The 22,487-nt window shown below is 34.7% G+C and overlaps 3 protein-coding genes across 7 annotated transcripts; 1 reads left to right on the top strand and 2 right to left on the bottom strand.

The window, feature by feature from the left end:
- Nucleotides 1-389: 389 nt before the first annotated feature.
- Nucleotides 390-6,964, top strand: LOC103940149 (vacuolar protein sorting-associated protein 45 homolog). The gene is given in 15 exon segments (XM_009350225.3): nucleotides 390-605; nucleotides 718-919; nucleotides 1,024-1,103; nucleotides 1,918-2,145; nucleotides 2,370-2,495; nucleotides 2,623-2,703; nucleotides 2,793-2,817; nucleotides 2,820-2,933; nucleotides 3,043-3,221; nucleotides 4,106-4,159; nucleotides 4,161-4,262; nucleotides 4,585-4,692; nucleotides 4,774-4,895; nucleotides 5,831-5,962; nucleotides 6,458-6,964. Coding segments are annotated over 15 exon segments (1,701 nt in total). The 5' UTR covers nucleotides 390-515; the 3' UTR covers nucleotides 6,516-6,964.
- A 4,623-nt stretch (nucleotides 6,965-11,587) lies between these two features.
- LOC103940150 lies at nucleotides 11,588-12,888 on the bottom strand. 2 transcript variants are annotated; one of them, XM_009350227.3, is made up of 3 exons: nucleotides 12,678-12,888; nucleotides 12,265-12,457; nucleotides 11,588-12,084 (listed from the first exon to the last, which is right to left on the bottom strand). In XM_009350227.3, exons 1-3 carry the CDS (start codon nucleotides 12,816-12,818, stop codon nucleotides 11,741-11,743), a joined length of 678 nt encoding a protein of 225 aa, XP_009348502.1. In that variant the 5' UTR covers nucleotides 12,819-12,888; the 3' UTR covers nucleotides 11,588-11,740. The 2 variants fall into 2 exon arrangements, with proteins under 2 accessions (XP_009348502.1, XP_009348503.1); XM_009350228.3 differs by having other exon boundaries at nucleotides 11,588-12,069.
- A 2,981-nt stretch (nucleotides 12,889-15,869) lies between these two features.
- Nucleotides 15,870-21,265, bottom strand: LOC103940152 (GDP-mannose transporter GONST1). Of its 4 annotated transcripts, none has more exons than XM_009350235.3 (9): nucleotides 21,039-21,265; nucleotides 20,476-20,704; nucleotides 20,223-20,362; nucleotides 19,603-19,732; nucleotides 18,776-18,874; nucleotides 18,005-18,159; nucleotides 17,069-17,185; nucleotides 16,416-16,513; nucleotides 15,870-16,308 (listed from the first exon to the last, which is right to left on the bottom strand). In XM_009350235.3, exons 2-9 carry the CDS (start codon nucleotides 20,689-20,691, stop codon nucleotides 16,256-16,258), a joined length of 1,008 nt encoding a protein of 335 aa, XP_009348510.1. In that variant the 5' UTR covers nucleotides 20,692-20,704; nucleotides 21,039-21,265; the 3' UTR covers nucleotides 15,870-16,255. The 4 variants fall into 4 exon arrangements, with proteins under 4 accessions (XP_009348510.1, XP_009348509.1, XP_048431912.1 ...); XM_009350234.3 differs by having other exon boundaries at nucleotides 20,476-20,903; nucleotides 21,039-21,264; XM_048575955.1 differs by having other exon boundaries at nucleotides 20,476-20,654; nucleotides 21,039-21,264.
- Nucleotides 21,266-22,487: the final 1,222 nt, after the last annotated feature.

The raw sequence follows: 22,487 nt of genomic DNA, 5'->3' as shown, positions 1-22,487 counted from the left end.
TAACTGTATTTTGCACACCTAAGTTATATTCATGTATCTCTAACTTATAAAAATGAGATGATAAAATATGGCAAAATCTATATCAAAAATTGATTCAGTGTAGAAATAAACATATTGGTTCACAAAGCAAAAACCACCACCTATACCACCATTACTATCGGCCGCACACCACCATCGCCAGCAACATCCCTACCACCATCGATAATAATAGGTAGCTTGCAACTATAAAGTAAAGTAGATGTGCTTACTCAATGGAGCCTAATCATTATTTATGAGAGTCGAACTTTGGACTTTTTACTAACAAAACGAGAAATAACCCTAGATCGTAGATTAAGTAGCTTAGTTAAAGTTGAAAAAGAAAGTAAATGAAGATCAAAACGGCGCGTTTTAGAGACCATTTCTTCACTTGTTCTTCCTTCCCCCTCGGGTCTATGTAGATCTGCAAATTTCTCTTTTCTTATACACAATTGAACATATCATCATCACAATCATCCGCATCAGATCGTAGCTTGAAAATGGTGCTGGTCACGGCCGTACGGGATTACTTAAACCGGATGTTGCAGGACATCTCCGGCATGAAGGTTCTCATCCTCGATTCCCACACGGTAACAACCCTTTCAACTCTGGAAAACTTTCAAAATTTCACGAATTTCTGGAGCAATTTTGATCGAGTAAATAATGGGTTGTTGTTGTTTTGGGTAATTGAATGTGGCGCAGGTTAGTATAGTGAGCGTGGCGTATTCGCAATCCGAGCTTCTGCAGAAAGAAGTGTTTTTGGTGGAATTGGTTGATTCCATTTCCAAGTCCAGAGAATCCATGTCGCATCTCAAAGCTGTTTACTTTCTTGCACCCACTTCAGAGAACATACAGTTTTTGCGCCGGCACTTGGTTTCTCCTCGATTTGGGGAGTATCACCTCTGTAAGTTTTGATGTTTCTTCATGTTAATTTGGTTGTGGAGTGTGTTTGGAGGATACCCAGATGATATTTGGAGCTCATTTCTCATGCAATACTGGAATTTGCAGTTTTCTCCAACATATTGAAGGATACCCAGATTCATATTTTAGCTGATTCAGATGAGCATGAAGTTGTGCAGCAGCTTCAGGTAATTCATCATTCACTCAAATGCTTTCTTGATCATTTGTTCGGTTTATCTGAAAATTTATCTATGTAGTAATGTAAATTGCTAACTAAATTTGGACTCCAGTTTTATTTGGGATGCCTGCAATTCGAGAAATACATCATAGATTCATAAGTAGTAAGTTTGTGACAGGCAAAAATGTTTGCTTGGTCACTAACGAAGAAATGTTCTCTTGGTCACTTAGTGACCAAGGAATGCATGTTCACTTACCCTTTGATTTGATATCAAGGGTGGAGAATTAATCAATTTGTTTTTTTATGCCTTAATCTCAACTTAAATGAATGTGATTTTAGTGTTTTAATCTCAACCTTTAATATCAAATCCAAGGTTGGTGACCATGAATCCTTGGTCACTAGGTCGCCAAGAGAATGGGACTCTTGGTCACTAAGTCTCCAAGAGAACGGGACCTTAATCCCAAGCAAGCTTATTATATATTATGAGGATGCATATTTTTTCTTTTACTCACTTTGTAAGGAAGTTAATGCGAAATATATTGTTTTTATTCAAGTTGGAATCGGTTTTACTTTTCTGTTAAATCCTTGTTTCTTTTGAAGAACTGATGAAATAGCTTAAGCCAAAAACTAATCATAATAAACCTTGCTCTAATGCACGACTAGACAGATCAAATTTGCATGTGAAGTTTTCATTTTAGAAAAAATATAAAATTGTGTAACATAGCCATTCTAATATTAAACTTAATAACAACAAATCCGTCATTATACTTCAAATATGGGTTTATTTTCTTACTCTTCATATGAGGTTTATCTTGGTCTTGCAGGAGTTCTATGCAGACTTTGTTGCAACTGATCCTTACCATTTCACTTTGAACATGCCATCAAATCACATGTATATGCTCCCAGCAGTTGTAGATCATTCAAATTTACAGCGCTTCTGTGATCGGGTAGTTGATGGAATTGCAGCTGTTTTTTTGGCATTAAAACGAAGACCAGTTATTCGTTATCAGAGAACATCTGATATTGCTAAAAGGATTGCGCAGGAAACAGCAGTAAGTATAATCATGTGTTCCAAATAGTTTTGTATGTGGGCTTGTATTGATACTATTTTGAATGTGAACTTTTTTAGGGTTTTGTATTCTCCCGTTTCTCGTTTTCTATAAGCTCAACTTTTTATGCATGTCACATGTCATATAAAGGGGATTTTACAGCTTGAAGACTCTCACCATGAAAGTTTGCACAGGGAAACTGATATTGTATTTTGGGCATGTAACAGAAGCTGATGTACCAGCAGGAAAGTGGACTTTTTGATTTCAGACGAACAGAAATTTCTCCGTTGTTGCTGGTAATTGATAGGAGGGATGATCCTGTGACCCCGTTGCTGAATCAATGGACCTATCAGGTAATTGTGTCGTTGTTAACTTTTACAACAAATGTGCAAATGGCTCATATATGCTTATCTTTTAAATTACATTGGGATAAAAAACACCTGAAATATAAATTGAGCTCATTGATTAAACTACTTACAGGCTATGGTTCACGAATTGATTGGTATTCAAGACAACAAAGTCGACTTAAGAAACATTGGAAAATTTCCGAAGGATCAAGAGGTTGAGTTGTAATTTCTCTCAGTACTGTACATATCTGTGTTTTGTAATTTTCTTGCTAAACAAATATATATCTGTATTGATGCTTATAGGAGGTTGTGCTGTCATCAGAGCAAGATGCTTTTTCAAAAAGAACATGTATGAGAACTTTGGTGATATTGGGATGAACATCAAGCAGTTGGTTGATGAATTTCAGCAAATTTCAAAAAGTAACCAGAACATTCAGACTATAGGTTCGTAGGATGCAAAACTGAAAATTTGAGATTCTTGACTTGTAGTTACTAACTGTTGCCGCTCAGGGATTACTCGTTGATAACCAAATGTGTATGTTCATTATTGCAGAGGACATGGCCAAGTTTGTTGACAATTACCCTGAGTACAGAAAGATGCATGGAAATGTTTCAAAGCATGTGGCACTGGTAACAGAAATGAGTAAGCTAGTTGAAGAGCGAAAACTTATGGTAGTGTCACAGACAGAACAGGAGTTGGCTTGCAACGGTGGGCAGGTGGCAGCTTTTGAGGTACTAACTAAAACAACATATTTCTCAAATAATTAAATGAAATTGAAACCACTTCGGCTACATTCTCTCTCCCCTTTTTATTCCTCTCTATTATCCCACTACAAGTCTACAATTACATTTTTGTCTCTTTTCTACATATCCTAACTACCTATAAGGGAGGAGTTATTATTTTATAATTTTGTTGTTTTAGTAGTATTTTCAAATGTGTTTGTCCCTTTTTTTTAACCAAGCTTGTACATGCAGGGTGTGTAGAGGGTCTAGTCATATGAGGAGCAATGAACATGTCTATACTTTTTTAAATAGTTGTGCCTGCTTATTGGTGATGGTCAAGAGTATTGAAATTAATGCAATTGAGAGAGAATTTATTATCATTTGCATTTCAGATAGATTTAAGGTTTTTCATAAGTACAAAAAAGAGAAGGCGCAGTAAGGGCTCAGGGTAAATGTTTTATCACAGGGTTGAAGTTATTTATTAACTTTGATTTCCCTCCACTGAGAGCATCTACCATGGAAAAATGACATGCATACTCCTTAACAACTTGTAAACCTTCTACTCATGATTGGATGACCACACACGTTATCTCTAAATGCAAAGGAACTTGTTCCATGTCTGAAAGGGTGGAGTTCCTTGAAATTAATATACAATTACTTTTTAGCCGACAAAATAATTAGTGCTATAAAGTTGACACAAGATCTACCACTCTTGTTTTTGTTTGCCTTACTATTCATGTGGCAAGTTATATGAGAATTTGATTTTTAGTTGCTTTGTACCATTACCATATACTTGTTCTGTTATTGACTTTGAGATAACAACTATTTAACAGTCATTGAAATTTGAATTCGAAGTCAGAAACAACAATCTCTTTTTCCTACGTATATTGCAGGCGGTGACAAATCTATTAAACAATGAAAGTGTATCTGACATTGACCGCTTACGTACTTGTCATGCTGTATGCTTTACGCTATGAGAAGGAGAGTCCTGTGCAACTAATGCAGTTATTTAACAAACTGTCATCCAAGTCTCCCAAGTACAAACCTGGGGTAATATAACCAATAGCATCCTGGTTTGGATTCTTTCACCCTCATGTACTTTTTTCCTTCATTTTTCTTTGGGAGGAAGGGGATCACAGATCTGTTTTTAAGTGGGAATTTTCCATTCCTAAAGCCTGACACTTTTGGTATTTCAAAAGATACTTTCATTTAGATAATCAATGGTGGTGATTTGTAATTTTAGTTATGCTTGTCCAGTGTTCTGGAGACTGACCATCTGAGCAGCAATTAGACCCTAAGCTTCTAATATACCTTTATTTTAGCTACTAGAGTAATTTCACAGTTTAATAACTTGTCTATTGTGGAATTACAGCTTGTCCAGTTTCTCTTGAAGCAAGCGGGTGTGGATAAACGAACTGGGGATCTTTATGGAAATCGAGATTTCTTAAACATCGCACGTAACATGGCTCGTGGGCTGAAGGTTTGTTTGGGAAAGTTTATACTCTGTGCATATTGTAGGGTGTGCTTTACAAGCTTATAGGTAATATATTATGTGCTTTAGGGGGTTGAGAATGTGTACACACAACACCAGCCTCTTCTCTTCCAAACTATGGAAAGCATTACCAAGGGACGGCTGAGAGATGTGGATTACCCATTTGTGGGAAATCATTTCCAGCAGGGCAGGTTGGTCTCTGAAGTCTTATTCTGTTTCATTTTAAAGCAATTTCCCTAGGAAATCACTTTCAAGTTATAATGTAGCTGCAGCTAGGTGATGGTGTTGTTTCATTCATAGCAATTGTTTTTTACAAGCTCAAAGCCATCTGCATGTACTTAATTTCATCAGAAATATGATGGGAATGCCAAACTTTTAGCCCATGTTTTAATATATGTACGATGTAGATGTAGATGTACTCAATTGATGCTACCCATATGTCTCCAACCTTTGAATATTATGTGTTTTAGTTTAGAGGATTTTACTAATTTTTGGAATTTCATATCTCCAACATTTAAACCTTGAGGAACGTTGAAATGAAGCTCCTGCGCTCTGAAACCTGTATGCTGTGCATGCTGCCGCCCATTTCTTGGGTGCTTCTTTATACAAACCTAGAGCTTATTGACAGTTCATTATTCAGTGCTGAGCTCACTGGTCAGATACATAGAAATCAATGCTTATGGACAAGTTAGGAGGGCATTGACGCCATACTACCTCGACCTGTAGGCAGGATGGCCATCTAAAGGACCTTAAACTTAATCACTGGTTTTCATGAATGCTTCACAGTTCACAATTTTCATAATTTCAGACACCATGTGTAGTGTTCAGATTTCTTGCTGGTTTTCCCTAGACATCTCAAATGACTTGGATATAAGCCCTTCCTGTTTTTAATTACCAGCTGCTTGGTCATCCTTTTTCCCTTCCTCTCAAGTTGCCTGACCTTGTTTCTCTCTATCCCACTTTATCTTGTCTGATTTTCTATAAGGACCCACAGCCTAGCATAAATCTTTGAAATTTGTGATAGCCTCTTCATCATCTTGTTAAAGTTATAATATGATGGTGTGAGGATAGAAAAATACTATATTTTGACTCATTGTTTTGAATTATGGCTCCTATCTCTATGCAGGCCTCAAGAAGTGGTCATTTTCATTGTTGGGGGGACAACATACGAGGAGTCTCGTTGTGTAGCTTTACAAAATTCTATGAATACTGGAATTCGTTTTATACTTGGTGGTTCTGTGATTCTCAATTCTAAAAGGTATGTTTCAGGTCATCTTTGCCAAAATACTTGCATTATAAGTGAAAAAGAAGTTTACATTGCTGTAATAGCTGCACCTAATGCTTGGATCTCAAACATGGTATTTTAGTGGTCCAACTTGATACCACTTCTTTCTTGTGTTGGATGCAAGTTTGAGAGTTTTTGGCATGATAAATATTCAGTTCTTTGGGTTATTTCGGGTTGCACTACTAGTTTGTATTGGTCCAAATCATCTACAATTTGAGTTCCTACAATGTTTTCAAGAACGTGATAAATAAGCATCCACTTACACCTAACCAATTATGGACAATGGGAGATTGTGATGAGTAGATAGTTGCTTAAGTGATTTTGGAACAAATATTAATACTTTTTCTTTGGAGGTTTTGAATTATCTGTTGAAATTATTGGAGGGTATTCTAGTTAGTTACTTTAGCTTATGGAAATTGTCTAAAATAAGATGTCCCGCTTCAATAATTCCTTCGCTGGAAAATGCAGGTTCTTGAAGGACTTGGAAGAAGCTCAGAGAATCGCTCGTACTAGCAATGCCATCTGAGTGTTGGTTTCTTGTATAGCCTAGCATTTGAATAGCGATGTGGATAAGTGGTCGTGGATGTGTATGGGTGTTCTGTTTTTCACTTGCTGTAATATCAAAAATTGCTACACGTGCTTGGGGGATCATCCGAATCAACCCTCTGTTACTGCAGGACGTCCTTTTGTTTACCATTTTGTTGGAGTTAGAACTGAAGGAAGACGTATCCCATAAATTTGGAGGCTAAGATCCATAGCAGTTCAGACCCTCCCTCCGAGAAGAACCGGTGAGAAGAACCATTTTTTTCTGCTAACCAAGCCAGATATCCCTAGAGCTGAACTAACATAACGTGTACTTCTATGCCTTGGTAAAAACATGTCAATACCTAAATCTCTCTTTTTCTTTTATACATATAGCTTGTATTCATGCAAGTACTTGTGATATTGTGAGAAACAAAGTCTAGATTTACTGTATTCTACTCTTCAAGAGAGATGCACGAGAGAAAATGAGTGTTTTGCCTTCCCATTAGACCCATTAGGGTTATGTGGACCCCATGATCCAAGAAAGTTTTGGTCATCTACCATTCGATCTTAATTCAATGGTAGATGGTTATTTAACTTTTGTTGTTGTACTGTATGCATCATCGATAGTGAGCGACCACAAATTTCTTGAATTGGATTAAGATTGAAACCATGGTCTAGGAGAATGAGACTATCATCTTACATCATTATAGAACTTAACTAATGAAACATTACATATAGGACCTCAAACGGATGCATAAATACTTGTGTGTAATGTATATAGCTTCTTCATTGTAGATTATTGGGTTTGTCGCAAGTTTGCCCCATGAAGTTTTTGGTTATCACACTTTGGTCACAACATAAATTTCAACCTCTCACTACAAGGAAGGTGAAAACCTAAGTAACATTGATAAAGTAACTATACAAGTGTAAATTGAGTTCAAATATTCAATAATGCAACATCTTGTAGAGAAAACTTATACATATCATTGTATAATAGAATCGGAACATCATAATTTCATCAAACTTGTTTCATATAAGTTATTCTCTTATTATAGGCATCAGCCATCAGGTTCAACTTTTGTACCGCCTAAATCAGGTTTGCACCGTCTAGATTAGGTTTGTGTCGCCTAGGCGATATGATGTGGCCTTGCTATTTGTGAAGGTTTCTGTAAGTCTCGATGCTTAGGTTTGTCGTGCCTATCAACTTTTTGTGACAAAGTTGTCCAAATCATCTACAGATCATAGAATTAGTAACTGGAGAGTATTTAAGTAGTAACCATCTTACATCTCTTGTACATTTTATTTTTCTTTTTATTTTTTTATTTTTTAATGAAACAACCTATTCTTCTTGTAAAAAATAAAAAATAAAAACCTTCAACTTTTGTACTTAGATCACTGCAAGTGTCCGTAGTATTTTATGCATGCATGGGAAAGTGAGAAATGGGAGAGATGACTGTCCTGACTCTAATGGTACAATTTTGAGAATTCTCAAATCACTATTATACATCGTGCGGTAAAAAATCATTGTAAATTTTCTTATTTAAAATTAAATATAAACAGTATATGACGAAAACTAACTGTATAATGTACGATGAACGAATATAATTGAAAGATCTCCAAAATTCTCACAAAGAGGATCTGGCGAGAATCCCCTCTCCTGACTTCTGCGTGGCTTATTTTTGGTGGGGAAAAAGACAAACAAGAACCTGACAAGCCGTCGCAGCTTAGATAAGTTTGGAGTATGATTCTCTTCTTTTTTTTTTTCCCCTCTCCTTCCTTCCTCTCCTATTTGAACAGTTACGATTAAGCCACGTCAATATCTTATATTAATTTTATATAGAAAGAGAAGAACAAAATAGAAAATGTGAGAGGAAGAAAAAGAAAGGTATGAAGAAGCGAGTCCTAGTCGGATAAGTTTAGCTTTAGCTAGCTTGAGTAGCAGCAGAAGCAGCTCTTGAGCTTTCTCTCTGTCGAATGTATAGCAGCAGCTTTATAACTGAATTGGCAACTTAGCGTGATTGATTTGTAGATGGCTTTCTCTTTGTAAAAACAACTTTCAATTTATTTGATTTGCTCGATGTCATTTCCGTCTTTTACTGATGATATTTTTAAATATATTAGTCACGAAAAATAACTAATTAAGTGTGGCTTATAGAATAGCATGATGAGAAATATTAAAAGGGACTTACTAGAGGGTTTATGAATTTTCTGTCATCTTAGAATTTAACGTTGATTTTTGTAATAACATTATAAAATATTGTGCAAAAAATATAAGGTGGCGGAGAGTTCATAGATATTTTCACTTATATTACAATCTAATAATATTTCTTTTCACTTATAAATCAGAAGTCTTAGTGTAAGTAATATTTCTTGTTTAAAATTAAAAAAAAAATTCTACTTAGCATTTCTCTTGAGTTTTTTCTTCAAAATATTCAATATGTTTTTTTTTCAGAACAAAATAAAATATAAAGTTAAATGTTCTTTTATTATAGGGGCACTGTTGCAATGATGCTAGTTAAAAGTTGGGCATCCTCACACTCGGACAAAAAATTAAGAATTAAGATCCTGCCGGGCAAGGGGGTAGCACGATAGAAATATTATGAATCTACACTTTTTTGGCTTGTTTTTTCTTTCAAAAAGCCGAATTTAAACATCCATGATATATGGTCTCTGATGGTCACCAATTAAGGTCATCGTTTAAAATCTAAAAAAGGAATTAGAATATCTGGGGGATGTCCTTAAGATTGAGGAGGAGTTATTCCTTAATTCAATAGGTGGCCTATCTATTATGATTGAAATCGTTTGTATTATAAATCTTTTGTAAAGATTATTTTTACGAAAAATTAATTGAAAATAACGTTATTCAATTAATTAACGATAGAAAATAGTTAAACAATTCATAGTTCTTTTATGGGGTTTGTCTATTTGTTTTTATACAGTTTGATGCCTAAACGACCTTGTATTTTTATTGATTTTTTGCAGTAATAATTTCTAAAACAAAATTTATAATATGAACGTTGTCAATTATAAGCATAAAATCCTATAAATCGGCCATGCAGTGAATTGTGGATGAACCAAGTTAATTTTTATTCTAATTTCAAGAGAAAGAAGATATACAGACTGAAATTTTACGCCGGTTGTCATCACATAATTTTTAAGATTGTAAGTTTATTATCGCCTGCCATATAAAATAATCAAAAACTTTGATTTTCGTCCCTAGTTGACCAGTATCTTACACTGAAACTTTATTGAAGATAATACTTTAACTGACAATTAATAAAGTGATTAGCATGATTATTACTTAAACGTGGTGGCCAAAAGTTTTTGAGCTATTGAGGTTAGCTCTCTGGTGTAGATAAACAAATTAGGGTAAAGTACAAAAAATTACCTCAGTTATTGGAGTTACGACAGTTTTATATCTCATCTTTTAAAATTGACAATGTTATACCGCATCTTACGAATTTGTGACAATGTCATAACTCTGTTAATTTTTCTGTTAAGGGCTGACGTGGCAAGAAAAAAGGACCACTTACTAATCCAGCTGAATTAAAAAATAATTAAATATATTTTTAATAATTAAATATTAAAAAAAATTAAGAATGAAAAAATGAAACAAAAAAATTTCCTAGAGGTGCGGCATCCCCTTTCCCCTCTTCTTCTCCTTCCTTCTTCTGGTTTTTTTTTTTTTTTTTTTTTGTTTTGTTTTTTTGGGTTGCAGTTTCCATTTTTTTTTCCTCCTCCTTCTTCTTCTTCTTCTTCGGTTCTTCCTCCTTCTCCTCTTGTTTTTGTGGGGGGAGGGGTGGTGTTTGGGTTTTCAATCTTCTTTTTTTTTTGTCCTCCTCCTCTTCTTCCTCCTTCTTCTTCTTCTTCTTCTTCTTCTTCGGTTCTTCCTCCTTCTCCTAGTGGGGCGGGTGGGGTTGGGTTTTCAAAAAAAAATTTTATTTTACTTTTACTTTTATTTATTATTTTAATATTTAAAAAATATTAAATATTCTTTTTTAGTTTTTAATAATATTTTATTAATTTTTTAAGAAAGTGGTCCCAGTCTCTTGCCACATCAGCACTTAACAGAAAAACTAACGGAAAATTTGACGGAGGTATGACATTGTCACAAATTCGTAAGATGCGGTATGACATTATCAATTTTAAAAGATGAGGTATGAAACTGTCGTGTCCCTAATAGTTGAGGTAGTTTTTTGTACTTTATCCAACAAATTAGATGAGGGGAGAAAAAAAGAGTAGAATTGTTATTAGTACTCTAAAAATTTTATTTTACACTCAATTGAAGTATTTCAATTCTCATCCTAATCTTTTACGATCTACATGACTTACTCGATCGACCGACAACTTTTTTGATTCAGGTTTTATGATTAAAAGAAGTATTTGAACTTTCTCTAATTTACAACTCAATGACTGCAGTACTCGATCGATCAATGACTTTTCCACTACAGATTTTATGATTAAAAGAAGTATTTGAACTCTCTCCTAAATCTTTTATAACCTACATGACTGTAGTACTCGATCGATCGTCGACTTTTTCACTACGGATTCTCCGATTAAGGGAAATATTTGAACACTCCCTATAATCTTTTGCCAATTAGTATCTTTTAATTTTCTTTACATTATTACGAGGAGTAAATTCTTAATTTTAATTCATAAAATTTCAGCTCGTATGGGGGAAAAAATGGACATTTTCCCTCATCCAAAAATATCAGCACCTTCCTGATGCTCTAGCGGTGACTTGGATCCGAAGTCTCTCTGTGACTTAGACTTTTGGATCCCAAGTCTCTTTCTCTTTCTCTAAGGAGACTAAATTTATAGATTAAATTTTGTAAACTAAATAACATAGAAGTTGAAATTTTGTAAACTAAATAACATAGAAGTTGGTAATTGAATTATTATTTAATCATTGATAAACGTACTCATTTTCTATTGGTGATATTTCATTTGGTTTGCTAATTTAGTCTACAAATTTAGTGGCATTCCTGTTTCTCTATCGTCACAAGAGACAAACCGCTAAATGGCGCCCTACCAATGGCCCAACGGCATTTTGTTTTTTCCAAGCGGAAGAGGAGAGTACCTTGTTTCTCTTTCATTGAAAAAACCTACATCAGACAAAAAGCCAACACAAAATGCTGGGACGCGTTTCTCCCATTGATTCAGTCCGCTTCCAGGACAGTTCCAAAACTATATGAACAAAACTACCCAAATTCCACATGTTTTGGGTTAGATGGAGATTTTTTTGCAGTCTTTGGAGAGCCACTTGGACTGCATGTAGCTGGCTTTTCTCCAAGGAGGAACAACGAGGCCATTCTCCCTGAGAGACTGTTTTGCAGCTGAGCAAAGCAGAGATATAATCTTGTCAAGTTTTGCCTCAGTTCCAACAAAAATGGTTGGCAGAGCGTCTTTGAGCTGCTTGTAGTTCTGTGTAGGTCTTGCCACTTCGAATTGTGACCTGAAATCCATGTCCACTATCAGCCTTGTCACTTTTCCACCATCTTCAACATTGTTGTTCTTCTTCTCCCTCACCATTACATCAACGTACTCATATCCACCTGTATATTCAACAGCTTAAAAACCAAAATTAACCCATCAAAATCATATCGTTTGGATACTCAAGAAAAGAAAATGAAATTTATTCAATACAAGCGATATTCAGGGAGAGAGGAGAAAAGCGAACTCTTCCATAATAATGAAATTTGAGAGAGAGAGAGAGAGAGAGAGAGAGAGAGAGAGAGAGAGAGAGTTACCCTTAGGGAGCCTAAAAGAAGAAACCCATGAAGTTTTGCAAAGGGAGGCTTCATAACCATCCTCATTTAGTTTCCTCACAACCCATTTATTTTTCAGATTGTTGGGTTCCACCACGGTCCCCATGTCGCTCAAATGCTTCAAGATTTTCTCAAGAATCTCAATCTCACAGTCTGTTGCCTTCCATATTAAGTCCTAATTAAAAAAATCAACATATATAAGATTGAATACAGCAGATCGTATTTTTATGAATTTCAAGTTGAGAATGTTTTGAAGTGCCACTCCGAAAATTATAAAATTTAGTAGCACAAGGAAAACTGAAGGAGAAATGTATATACTATATATATATATATATATAGACACACACAGATATATATGTACAGGAGCAGGAGGAAGACTGAGAAAGAGAAGAGACCTGTAGAGTGAGTAAATTAGGTTGACGATTGGAATTGAGGGGGTTTGAATTGGGAGCTGCTGAGGAGGAGGAGTCTGATGAATAAGATTCATTAAAGTCTCTCACCATTTGCATCAGTTGTTCTTCCGTTAGGCTCCCCATTATTCTTCTCTCTTTTCTTCCTTCCTTCCTTCCTAGCTATGGAGAAAGAAGGTTTGTATCCATATAAATAATTTCTAATCCGGAAGTTTCCCCTCTATTTAGTTTTGTTTTTCTTGACTTTTTAGACATTTCTAGTGACCTCATCAACAAGAAAAGACAGTAGCAGTGCCATTGTAATCATTACTGCATAAATTTATATCCCTAATTACTGTAATGCAGGGATTAATCCATTGTTATTAGCTTGGCATTGATAAAGCTATGAGCCTATGCATTTAATTAATTAATCTGTTTGTTGGTTTGCTGGTTTGTTGGAGATTAATTGTTTTTTTAACTTTTTATTTATTTATAATTAAAGCTAAAATTACGAAATAAAACCTCAAAAGCAACTAGATTCAGCAAAAGTCAACTGTATCATGCATATAGTACGTTGTCAAAGCTCCATAAAATGGTAGTGAGGTGAACCGTGTAACAGTGGCACTGTTCTAAAAATTATCTCTCGAGCGCTAGACGGTTGATCACCGTCTTAATTAATATTTAGGCATTTGAAAATTAAGAAATAGCACATAGACCTACTGAGGCACTCGTCTAGATAGCTAGGCACCAGCCTAGGTTGCGACTCATTTAAGCAGAAAATAGATAACTTTCATTTTGCATTTTATTTTTTCAATAAATTATAAGAGACTTGTCAAATACTTAAATAAGCACACATTATATGTATGTTCCCCATGTTTTCATTATGTTCCAATACTTCATAATATATATATCATTCTATTTTGTAGTTTATGATAAAATTATACATATTTTAAATATAAACGTACACTTTTTTACATGAAATATAATGGCTTTAGTTAAATTAGCCTAGGCACCCGCCTAAACCCAGCCTAACCGCCTAGGCGCTAGGCCCAAGCTCTCTGCCTAACTAGCGCCTAGCTTCTTTTAGAATCTTGAACGGTGGAATGCATACGAATTATTTTATGTTTTTCATGATGTTGTATACCATTGTTACAGGTAAATATTTTTTGTGATAGCTATTAGACCCACCTCATTGTCTTATTTTCTCATCTACGTTATAATCCCACCCACCTTAAAAAGTTAAAAAAATTAAAATGTTATTTCCCCACCCACTATTATTCTCAAAATAACCTTTAATATATATATACATACATATGAAATTATAAAATTGTCTCTTAAAAAATATAACAAATGATATCTAAATGAAAACCACTAGGGTCTGCAAATTCAAATGGAAACGACAAAGGTATCCAAATTCAAAAGAATTCGACAACGACAAATTCAAAAATACGATGTAAAAATTTAAATGACCTACACACAAATTACTCTTCTACCTTTTCAATAGAAACATAATCTTCTACTTTTTCCGTAGAAGCGTCACTTCTACTTGTTCAATAAAAAAGTCATCTTCTAAGTCCGTTGATATTTTTTTACTTTCTCCGAATGAAAGGAGATGAAAATATGAGTTAGGGTTTAAGGTAGACAAATCGTCTCCCACACCCAAACTTTTTTTATTTTAAATTAAGCAAAACAAGATAATTAATGTCTTTATCAGTCTTTTTGCAAATGGACAAATTTGTAATAAAAAAAATTCATTAAAAGATAGGTGGGAAGATAAGACATTAGGATGGGAATAACATCACTCTTTTTTGTGTGCACGAAGTATGAGTCAAACTATCGATTTTCGATGTAACTGCATCAATTATAAAATTAGCCTCTTTAAAAATGTATTAGAAGGGCAAGCGGTGAATTGCGCAAATAGTTAGTTCATTTTTCTTTAATTTAGTAAGTCGTGGATTAAAATTTTTCTGTCGCTTATACTAAAAAATGTATATTAAGAAAATACTTTGAATCGGCTTATTTGAGGATGTATTTGAGAGAAAAGTAATCGACGTAGGCTGCCGAGTACTTGCTGTGTATAATACGTGTACACAAACACAATTATATTCTGATTATACTATTAATTAATATAATATTAACAGATAAGTGCACTTGACTTTGTTTTCTTGCTGCAGGATAATTATTGAACTTTATATAATCATCTAGTTATGCGTAATTAATTATGCAAATTAGTTTATTAGAAAAAGAAGACCATATGAATTTACTTAGCTGGTTTAAGTCTTCAAGTTACATGGACGTCTCTGTTTTTTTTTACTTGTTATAAATAAATTTGATCGGATTCATTTGGCATAGTGTTTATAAGTTTGAATATAATTTTTTGGCAGCGAAGTCATGTTGAAGCTTTAACTAGACTTAGCCAACCTGTTAGAAAAGTTGTCGTGCTCCCCCATTTGAATTCAAGTTTGATCGCTCCCTGTAATTTAGATGCATTTAGTCTGAAATATCCTTTTTATAAAAAAACGTAATGGAAAGAAGAATAAGACGTGATGACTTCTGTTATGCCCATCAACTATTTACTTCTATGTGTGGGGTCTTAGTTTGATTCTCACATCCTTAGTATCAATATATCGTTATGTTAAAAAATTAATTTTTAATCTAATGAGAAAAACATTTAATCAGACCAGATTCATTTGGCATAGTGTTGATAAGTTTTTTTTTTTTTTTTTTTGGCAAACTAGTGTTGATAAGTTTAGTATGCGTTTTTTGGCAGCAAAATCATGTTTTGGTCGCTCCTTGTAATTTAGATGCATTTAGTCTGAAATATTCTTTTTATTAGAAAAACATAATGGAAAGAAAAACAAGATGTGAGTGACTTTAGCTATGCCCATTTACTTCTCTTTGTGAGATTTTAGGTTTGATTCTTGCACCTCTTAATGTAAATATATCGTTATTTAAAAAAACTACTTTCAATCTATTGGTGAAAGCATTGCATTTGTCCCGGTAGATAGAGCATTCGTCTTCAACTCATCATGTTCGAGTTTGAACTCTCGTCCTCCCCTCGGAACAGTTACATAGCTTCTAAAAAGAAAAACACTTATCCATTCTGAATACGTTCCCTTGCACCAAAACAGAAGTAAGGTTATGCATTTTCATGCAGCTAAGTTGTGCTTTCATGTCACATCCCAAAAATAACCAAACTGATACCGAAATAATTTCAATATCATCTTGGGGGGCTAATTTTTCTCCCGATTTAGCAAAACATGTTTCTATAAAAAGATTTGCAAAGATGATACAGAAGAATGAGTTACAGTACAAATTACAGACTGGTAAAAGAATTAGTGGGTAAAGGTATTCCTTTTGGTACAATACAACATATCCAGATGGCCTGATGAAGTTGAATGGAAGTTTTCCGACGGACAAAATCTTCTTCACTCCTTTCTCCGTCACTTCACGAGACTTCATGAGAATCTATAACCGGTCTCCCACAGTTGAAGAATGAGATATTAAAGCAGCCAGATGCAGCTTTCACCCAGTAAAAACTCGGACGTCATTAAGATAATCCACACAAGTTACAATGTTCAGGATTAAGCTCTCTCCCGCATTTTGGCTCTTGCAAAAAATACTCCGGCCACAAGACCTACAAATTGAAAAAAATTCATCGGTAATGCTAGAAAACTCAAGCTTGCATTTGCGAAGTTGTCTAGTACATCATATTCTTCTTCCTGTTTGATGGAGAGAACTTACCAAAGAAAATGCTAGCAGAGTTCTCTAAACTGGTCGGCACTTTGAAAAGTAGAATACCGGCAACAGATAGAGGGATCTTATTCAGCGACCCAACAAGGCTGCAGAGATTGAGCAGTGATCAGAGATGTCCAGTTAAATGGATTACTAACACCTTATGATTCAAAATAAGCATAGCAATGTAATCACACTAAACCAACGAATAACACAAAGCCAACAAGAGAAGGGTTTCACATACAAACTTAAATCTGGGATTGTCTTAAATTGACTTCCAAGTCCGAGGTTCTTTTTTTTTTACATTTTTTTTTTTTAATTTGCAAAAAATCAAGTTCCAAATTCCAAGTTCTTATTTACATAACTGGAGTGGAAAGTCGAGAAGCAAGCCAGAGAAACTGACAAAGTGAAACACAAGAACCCTATGATTATCAAAACTACATAAATCACGAATATAAGCTATCAGGCTAGATGTCAAAAAGTATGCAGCCTGGAAAAGGGGATATAAAATTTATTTAGTTTATTTAAAAAAAAAATAAAAAAAAAGGAAATTTGAAAGCTAAGAGTAAGGTATCCAGCTTTAAGTTGAGTAATCAAAGTCTCACTTAAACCAGGTCACAACCATAGATATCATATTATGTATCAGCTGCATTCTATCTTACCTGTATGTGGTGGCACCTGTTTGATGAAGAAACCACATAGACGTGAAGCTGATTGCAAGGCCCAAAAATCCACTTAATGTCATCACCAACCAGAAGGTTGAAGACCTCAAAAGTGGTCTGCATTTTGATTCAACCTTCATTAGATTCAATAGGATAAAAGAAAGAAAATTTGTAAGAAAAACAATGTGAAACGCAACCCTAACATTTTCTCCTTCCTGTTTTTCTTTTGACAAGTAAACGTGGTCCTAATTCCCAAGACATCCCACAAAGTGATTCTAGACCTCAGTCATAGCTAAATGGATTGGCATACATGTTATTAGCTAGTAGTTGCATGTTAAGGTAGAAAACAAACAACATAGTAAAACCAACAATGAAATAACAAACTATGGAGTACTTCGTGCATACTTTACTTTTCCATGATTGTATCATATGTTAAGAGGAAGTGGTATCGATCTGGAAGATTTCAAACTTGGACAAATATTTCACAAGGGAAAGAGGAACGGGAACGGGCCTTCTTGCCGAATGACATCATAAAATAGCAGTTGCAAGCTTTCACATCACACCTCTCATCTAGATTTTCATTTAATCATCAATATGACAGATTCTAAAGACGATGTGAGTGTGAAAGTCATTCCTTTCCACTATATGATTCACACTTGTCTATCTATTGCAGTAGTTTCCATACTTCTATAATTCTCCAGAAACATCCAGAGTTTGAACTACGTTGACCAGAATGACCTTGTATAAGAGAAAAAGTGCTTTGATAATCCTCCCACACATTAAGCTATCGAAATGCCTAAACTTATAACACGTAAACAAATCATTTAGACTCCAAACACCTGTCTTTATCGTCAAAACTATAGTTACGGCATTATAGCACAGTCGAAAGAGTGTAGTGGTAGAAGTGGGGAAATAGTATCACAAATGAATACTCACGTTGTAAAGAGATAATCCACTTCATTGAAAACAAAAATAAGCAGAATCCCCAAAGGTAGAGAAAGCGTGTTATTTAGCAAGACCATTGAAAACTCATTCAGCTTTCCAGATTTCGTGACCAGCTTTGCTGTATCCATGACTCTACGTAGAGTAAGCTGTCAAAATAAAATAGTTATTCAACAATTAAAACATAAAACAAGTTAACCGAATGGGACACAGAGTCACAGACCAAAAAACTACAAGAAAGCACTCAGATTTCAGACAGAAGCCTAATGTCCATTTCTGAAATCTTTGTTGATTTTGCACTATGAAGTATAAATTTTATCAACTCAATATTTGAAGGGCTACAAGACCTCTGATATATAAGAAAGAAACTGAGTTGATACAGATGAGAAACAGAGTTGATATAGATGGTCTTGGACCAAACCAGAAATCCAGTAAAGGATACCGTTTTTCCACCTGATAAGCATGGTTTTTATTGTCTACAATTAGATTTGGCAAGTACTGCCTTTTCTTTCACTAAGGAAGTGCATAATTAGTCCTGGCCACAATTAACAATTAAAGACTTCAATTTTTCTTAGATCTGAAAATAATCCTCATTAAGGTAGGTCCAAAACCAAATTATCATGTAGCTTCCTAATTCATATTCTCAAATCAAAGAAACTAGGTTAATCATTCTTATTGCTAAAAACGTCCTCACAGATGAGGGAGGTGGAATAAAGACCATACACAGAATGACACTATAAAATGTATTGAACATATTGAACTCACAGAATATGATGCAGTCAAGATACAGTTCAGAAATTGCCATGCATAGCCAACGGCATGGAAAGATAAATCAGTGACTCCTCCAGAAATTGCTGAAATTATCTGCAAATGTTAGATTCAAAACCATGTCAAACCATATCATCAAATGAGAACTCAAAAAATATAATCTTATAGATACCCAAGAATAGCATAAGGTTGGTGACAAATGATCTTGGAAATAAAGGACAATATCTCTATGAACATGCAAGCATGCATGCATGTGTGCAAGTGCACTCGCACAAAATCCACTTACCCCACGGGACATCAACCCCCAAATTTAGAGAACTATTATGATGCATCAAAGATAGAAGTGCAGACTCCTAGAAGTCAATATTTTTGTCAACTTAGCAAAGCACTTGTCCTAATGGATTTGGCTTGATTTCATCAAAACCAAAATTTAAAAAATTAACTACACTCATGTATGCACTCGCCTTTTCAATTCGTATATTCATTGCCAAGCACAAGCTCCAAACCAATGAAAAAGAAAAAGGAATTATATATGACATATTTTTTTGAGAAAACTTATTTCTTTTCCCACACATCATGTTGTTTTTAACATAAATCCTAGGAATTAAGATATGAATAAAAACTTCAAAAAACAAGAAAAAGTTAAAAAAGATGATACAAATAACAACATAGAAAGGAAAGATAGACAAGACCTCTCAGGTAAAAGAAACAAGCCAGCAATCAGAAGACGAAAGAGCATGTTGAATTATTGTTTTAAATCCCAATTGAAACATTTATGAACAACTGAAATCTCAAATTGACATTTTCCTAATTATCAAGCATACCATTAGGAAAAGTGCTGCCCATACTCTGCTGTCATGGTGCTTCTGGAATAGATACATTTCACCAACAGCAGTTATCACATTGGTAACATTCTTTAGGACTGTGACCATCGCTACATTGATGTACTTCAAGCTGCAAACATGAATTTAACTAGAGTTGAGAAAAGTAAGAGGCCATGGAGTATTAATGGTTGCACACCAACAATGGGTGCACCCTACAGCAACTACCTAAGGAGCCTAATCAGATGAACAAAAACACATCCTTGCTTGTCTAGTTGTAGAATACAAAAAATGCACTGAATGGTTGACTTAATGTGCAGAAAAAGATTAATTTAGATCTGCAGGAATTAAAGACCCAAGAATACTTACATGAATGGTAATTACGTCGAACTTAACTTTAAGATTCATAGAAGGTTTTTATGTAACAACAATTTAAGTACAAGTATCACCAACCAAGTAGATTGCTTGTTAAGTGGTGTTAATAAAACATCAAGATGAAATTTTGCATGTAAACAAGATGACGCTGGCATCAAATGTAATATTAGACCAACTACTTAAACTTTACCTAAAGCCATTATGCACCAAGATGAACTAAAATAGGAAATGCTCTACCTACTTCATACCTAAACATGCTTGTAATGAGCATCCCAACGAATATAACATTCACAGGCAACCAGACCTTAACCAATCTCCATGTTAGTGGCTCCGTTGATATGATGCCGGTAAAACTCAACACAGAAACGATTATAACCGAGACTAGGTTCTGCATCCACATTAGCAACATGAGACAGTTAGATTTCAACAAATAACTATTCGATCAAATAGAGTTGAGTAAAACACTCTTTTTATGCAAACAAAATCGATCACAATTGTTACCTGGTAAAGCATCAGAGAAATTCCAGCATCAAAGTTGTAGCTCGAAAGGACGAATTTGTTAACTAATATCATGCTGCAGGACGACAGGCAATATGCAAGGCCAGACAATAATGCCTTATTCTGTATCTTAACCACCTTATGGGTAGTTGCTTTATCTCCATCTTTTTGCAATTTTCCACCTTCCAAATCGGTTTCATTCTTTTCAAAAGAACTCATTGCAAATACAAACCTATATCAAAGTTGATAACTACTTCTCAATCCAACACCGAATTCGAGTGACGAAAGAGGCCACTTCCCCAACTTTAGATAACCATATACTTTGCCGATCGGATGAACAGATGGAAAATTCCCAAATTTTGAAGAAAAATCACCCGAAACATCATTGAAATCGGATATGAAGAAGAGCAAAGAGGAGAAATCCGAGAACCCTAAAACCCAGCATTAAATAGAGTTGTAAAAACGTAATTAAGCCAAACCTAAACCCCAACTGCCGAAATCAAACATAACAGAGCTCTCAGTACCGAGTAGGAAACAAAAACGGCTGAGAGCTAAAGAAAAGTCACCTCTTTCCGCCAACGTGAGGGAGCTCGAACTTCTTCTTCTCCTTCTTCTTCTTCTTCTTCAGCTTAAATAAGAGATGGAGGAGTGCGAATTGCCAAAGAGTGACAGATGAAGATGAAGGTGGTCGTTGGAGTTGGAATGGGATGTCCAGCCTTGGAGGGAGGCGTCAATGCTGACATGAAAATTCAAAGACTCAAGTTTTTGACTGGAGATGCTATATTCCATTAATTTCTTGATTTTATCTGTTAATAACTTAATGACTGTTACGGCTTTTTTGTTGTTATCATTGGTCGCATTTGATATTTTTATTTATTTTTTTCCCTCACCACCTTATTATTCTTTTCTGGGAAAATGGTTGCGTTTGGAAATAAAAAAGAGTATGCTGATAGAGAAAATCTCAGACAATTTTTAGGATAATTTAGTAAGTGTTTTAAATGACTGAAAGTTCTTTTAAAAAAAATGTTTTTAGATTTTAACAGTGCTTTCACCAGGAAGCAGATAATATGTATTTTTAGCAGAAAACACTCCAAGTGTTTTTCTAAAATTAATTCGTATTTTTATTAAAATTTGATTTTAAAAACATTTTTATCTAAAATACTTTCAGTCGCGTGTAATCATTGTTTGTGTTAGATTAATACAATAGCGGTAGCTACATAATTACAATCTAGCTACCAATCACAGATCATTGTAGCATTTAAATATTGGGCAATGATCCAAGGCTCCAAGCCGACCAAATTGGGCAATGATCCAAGCCAACCAAATTTGGCAGCCTTCAACTAAAATATTGGAATGCTCTTCTTCAGTCCATTTTGGTCTAATAATAGTGGATATTGGAATACAAATTTGGAGATTGAAAATAACAACTCACCAAAGTCCACTTTGAAGTACTATTGGTTCATTTCCAAACAAAAACTTCGGATATCGGAAATACACAAGCATAACATTTCTGTGGAACATACTAGCGTCAGTTACGTGTGGACGTGACAATCACGTGTGTATGTGACGCTAGCCCAGCCATTGATGTTCATAGGTCCTCAACAAATCCCACACTCATCCATGGATGTGATCGCACCAGTAATGTTGTGATTCAACACTGCAAATGCAATTACCCATTCATGCCGTGAGTCGAGATTAGTCACTTGATTCCACAAACTAACCATCAATATGTAAAATTTGGTGTAGCTAAGGTTAAAAATAACAACAACAATCATGTTTTATTTCACTAAGTGGGGTTTTATGTATGAATCTTAGGACAGTACTCAGGGCCCATCCTGACGGGTGTGAGGAGTGCGACCGCATAGGGCCCCTGAACTCTAAATTTTTTGTGTGTATATATATATATATATATATATATATATATATATATATATAAGCTGGGAAATAATATATAGATGCTTTCATAGCATGGTTGTCAAGCACTGATACTTCCATGTGGTAATTTACAGGTTCAA

Source organism: the organism of the source record quoted next, unplaced genomic scaffold (genome assembly GCF_019419815.1).
Source record: "Pyrus x bretschneideri cultivar Hongxiangsu unplaced genomic scaffold, Pyrus_bretschneideri_v1 Contig81, whole genome shotgun sequence".
Classification (NCBI taxonomy): domain Eukaryota; kingdom Viridiplantae; phylum Streptophyta; class Magnoliopsida; order Rosales; family Rosaceae; genus Pyrus; species Pyrus x bretschneideri.
The sequence above is the reverse complement of the archived record's forward strand: the minus strand, read 5'-3'. Positions and strand labels throughout refer to the sequence as shown.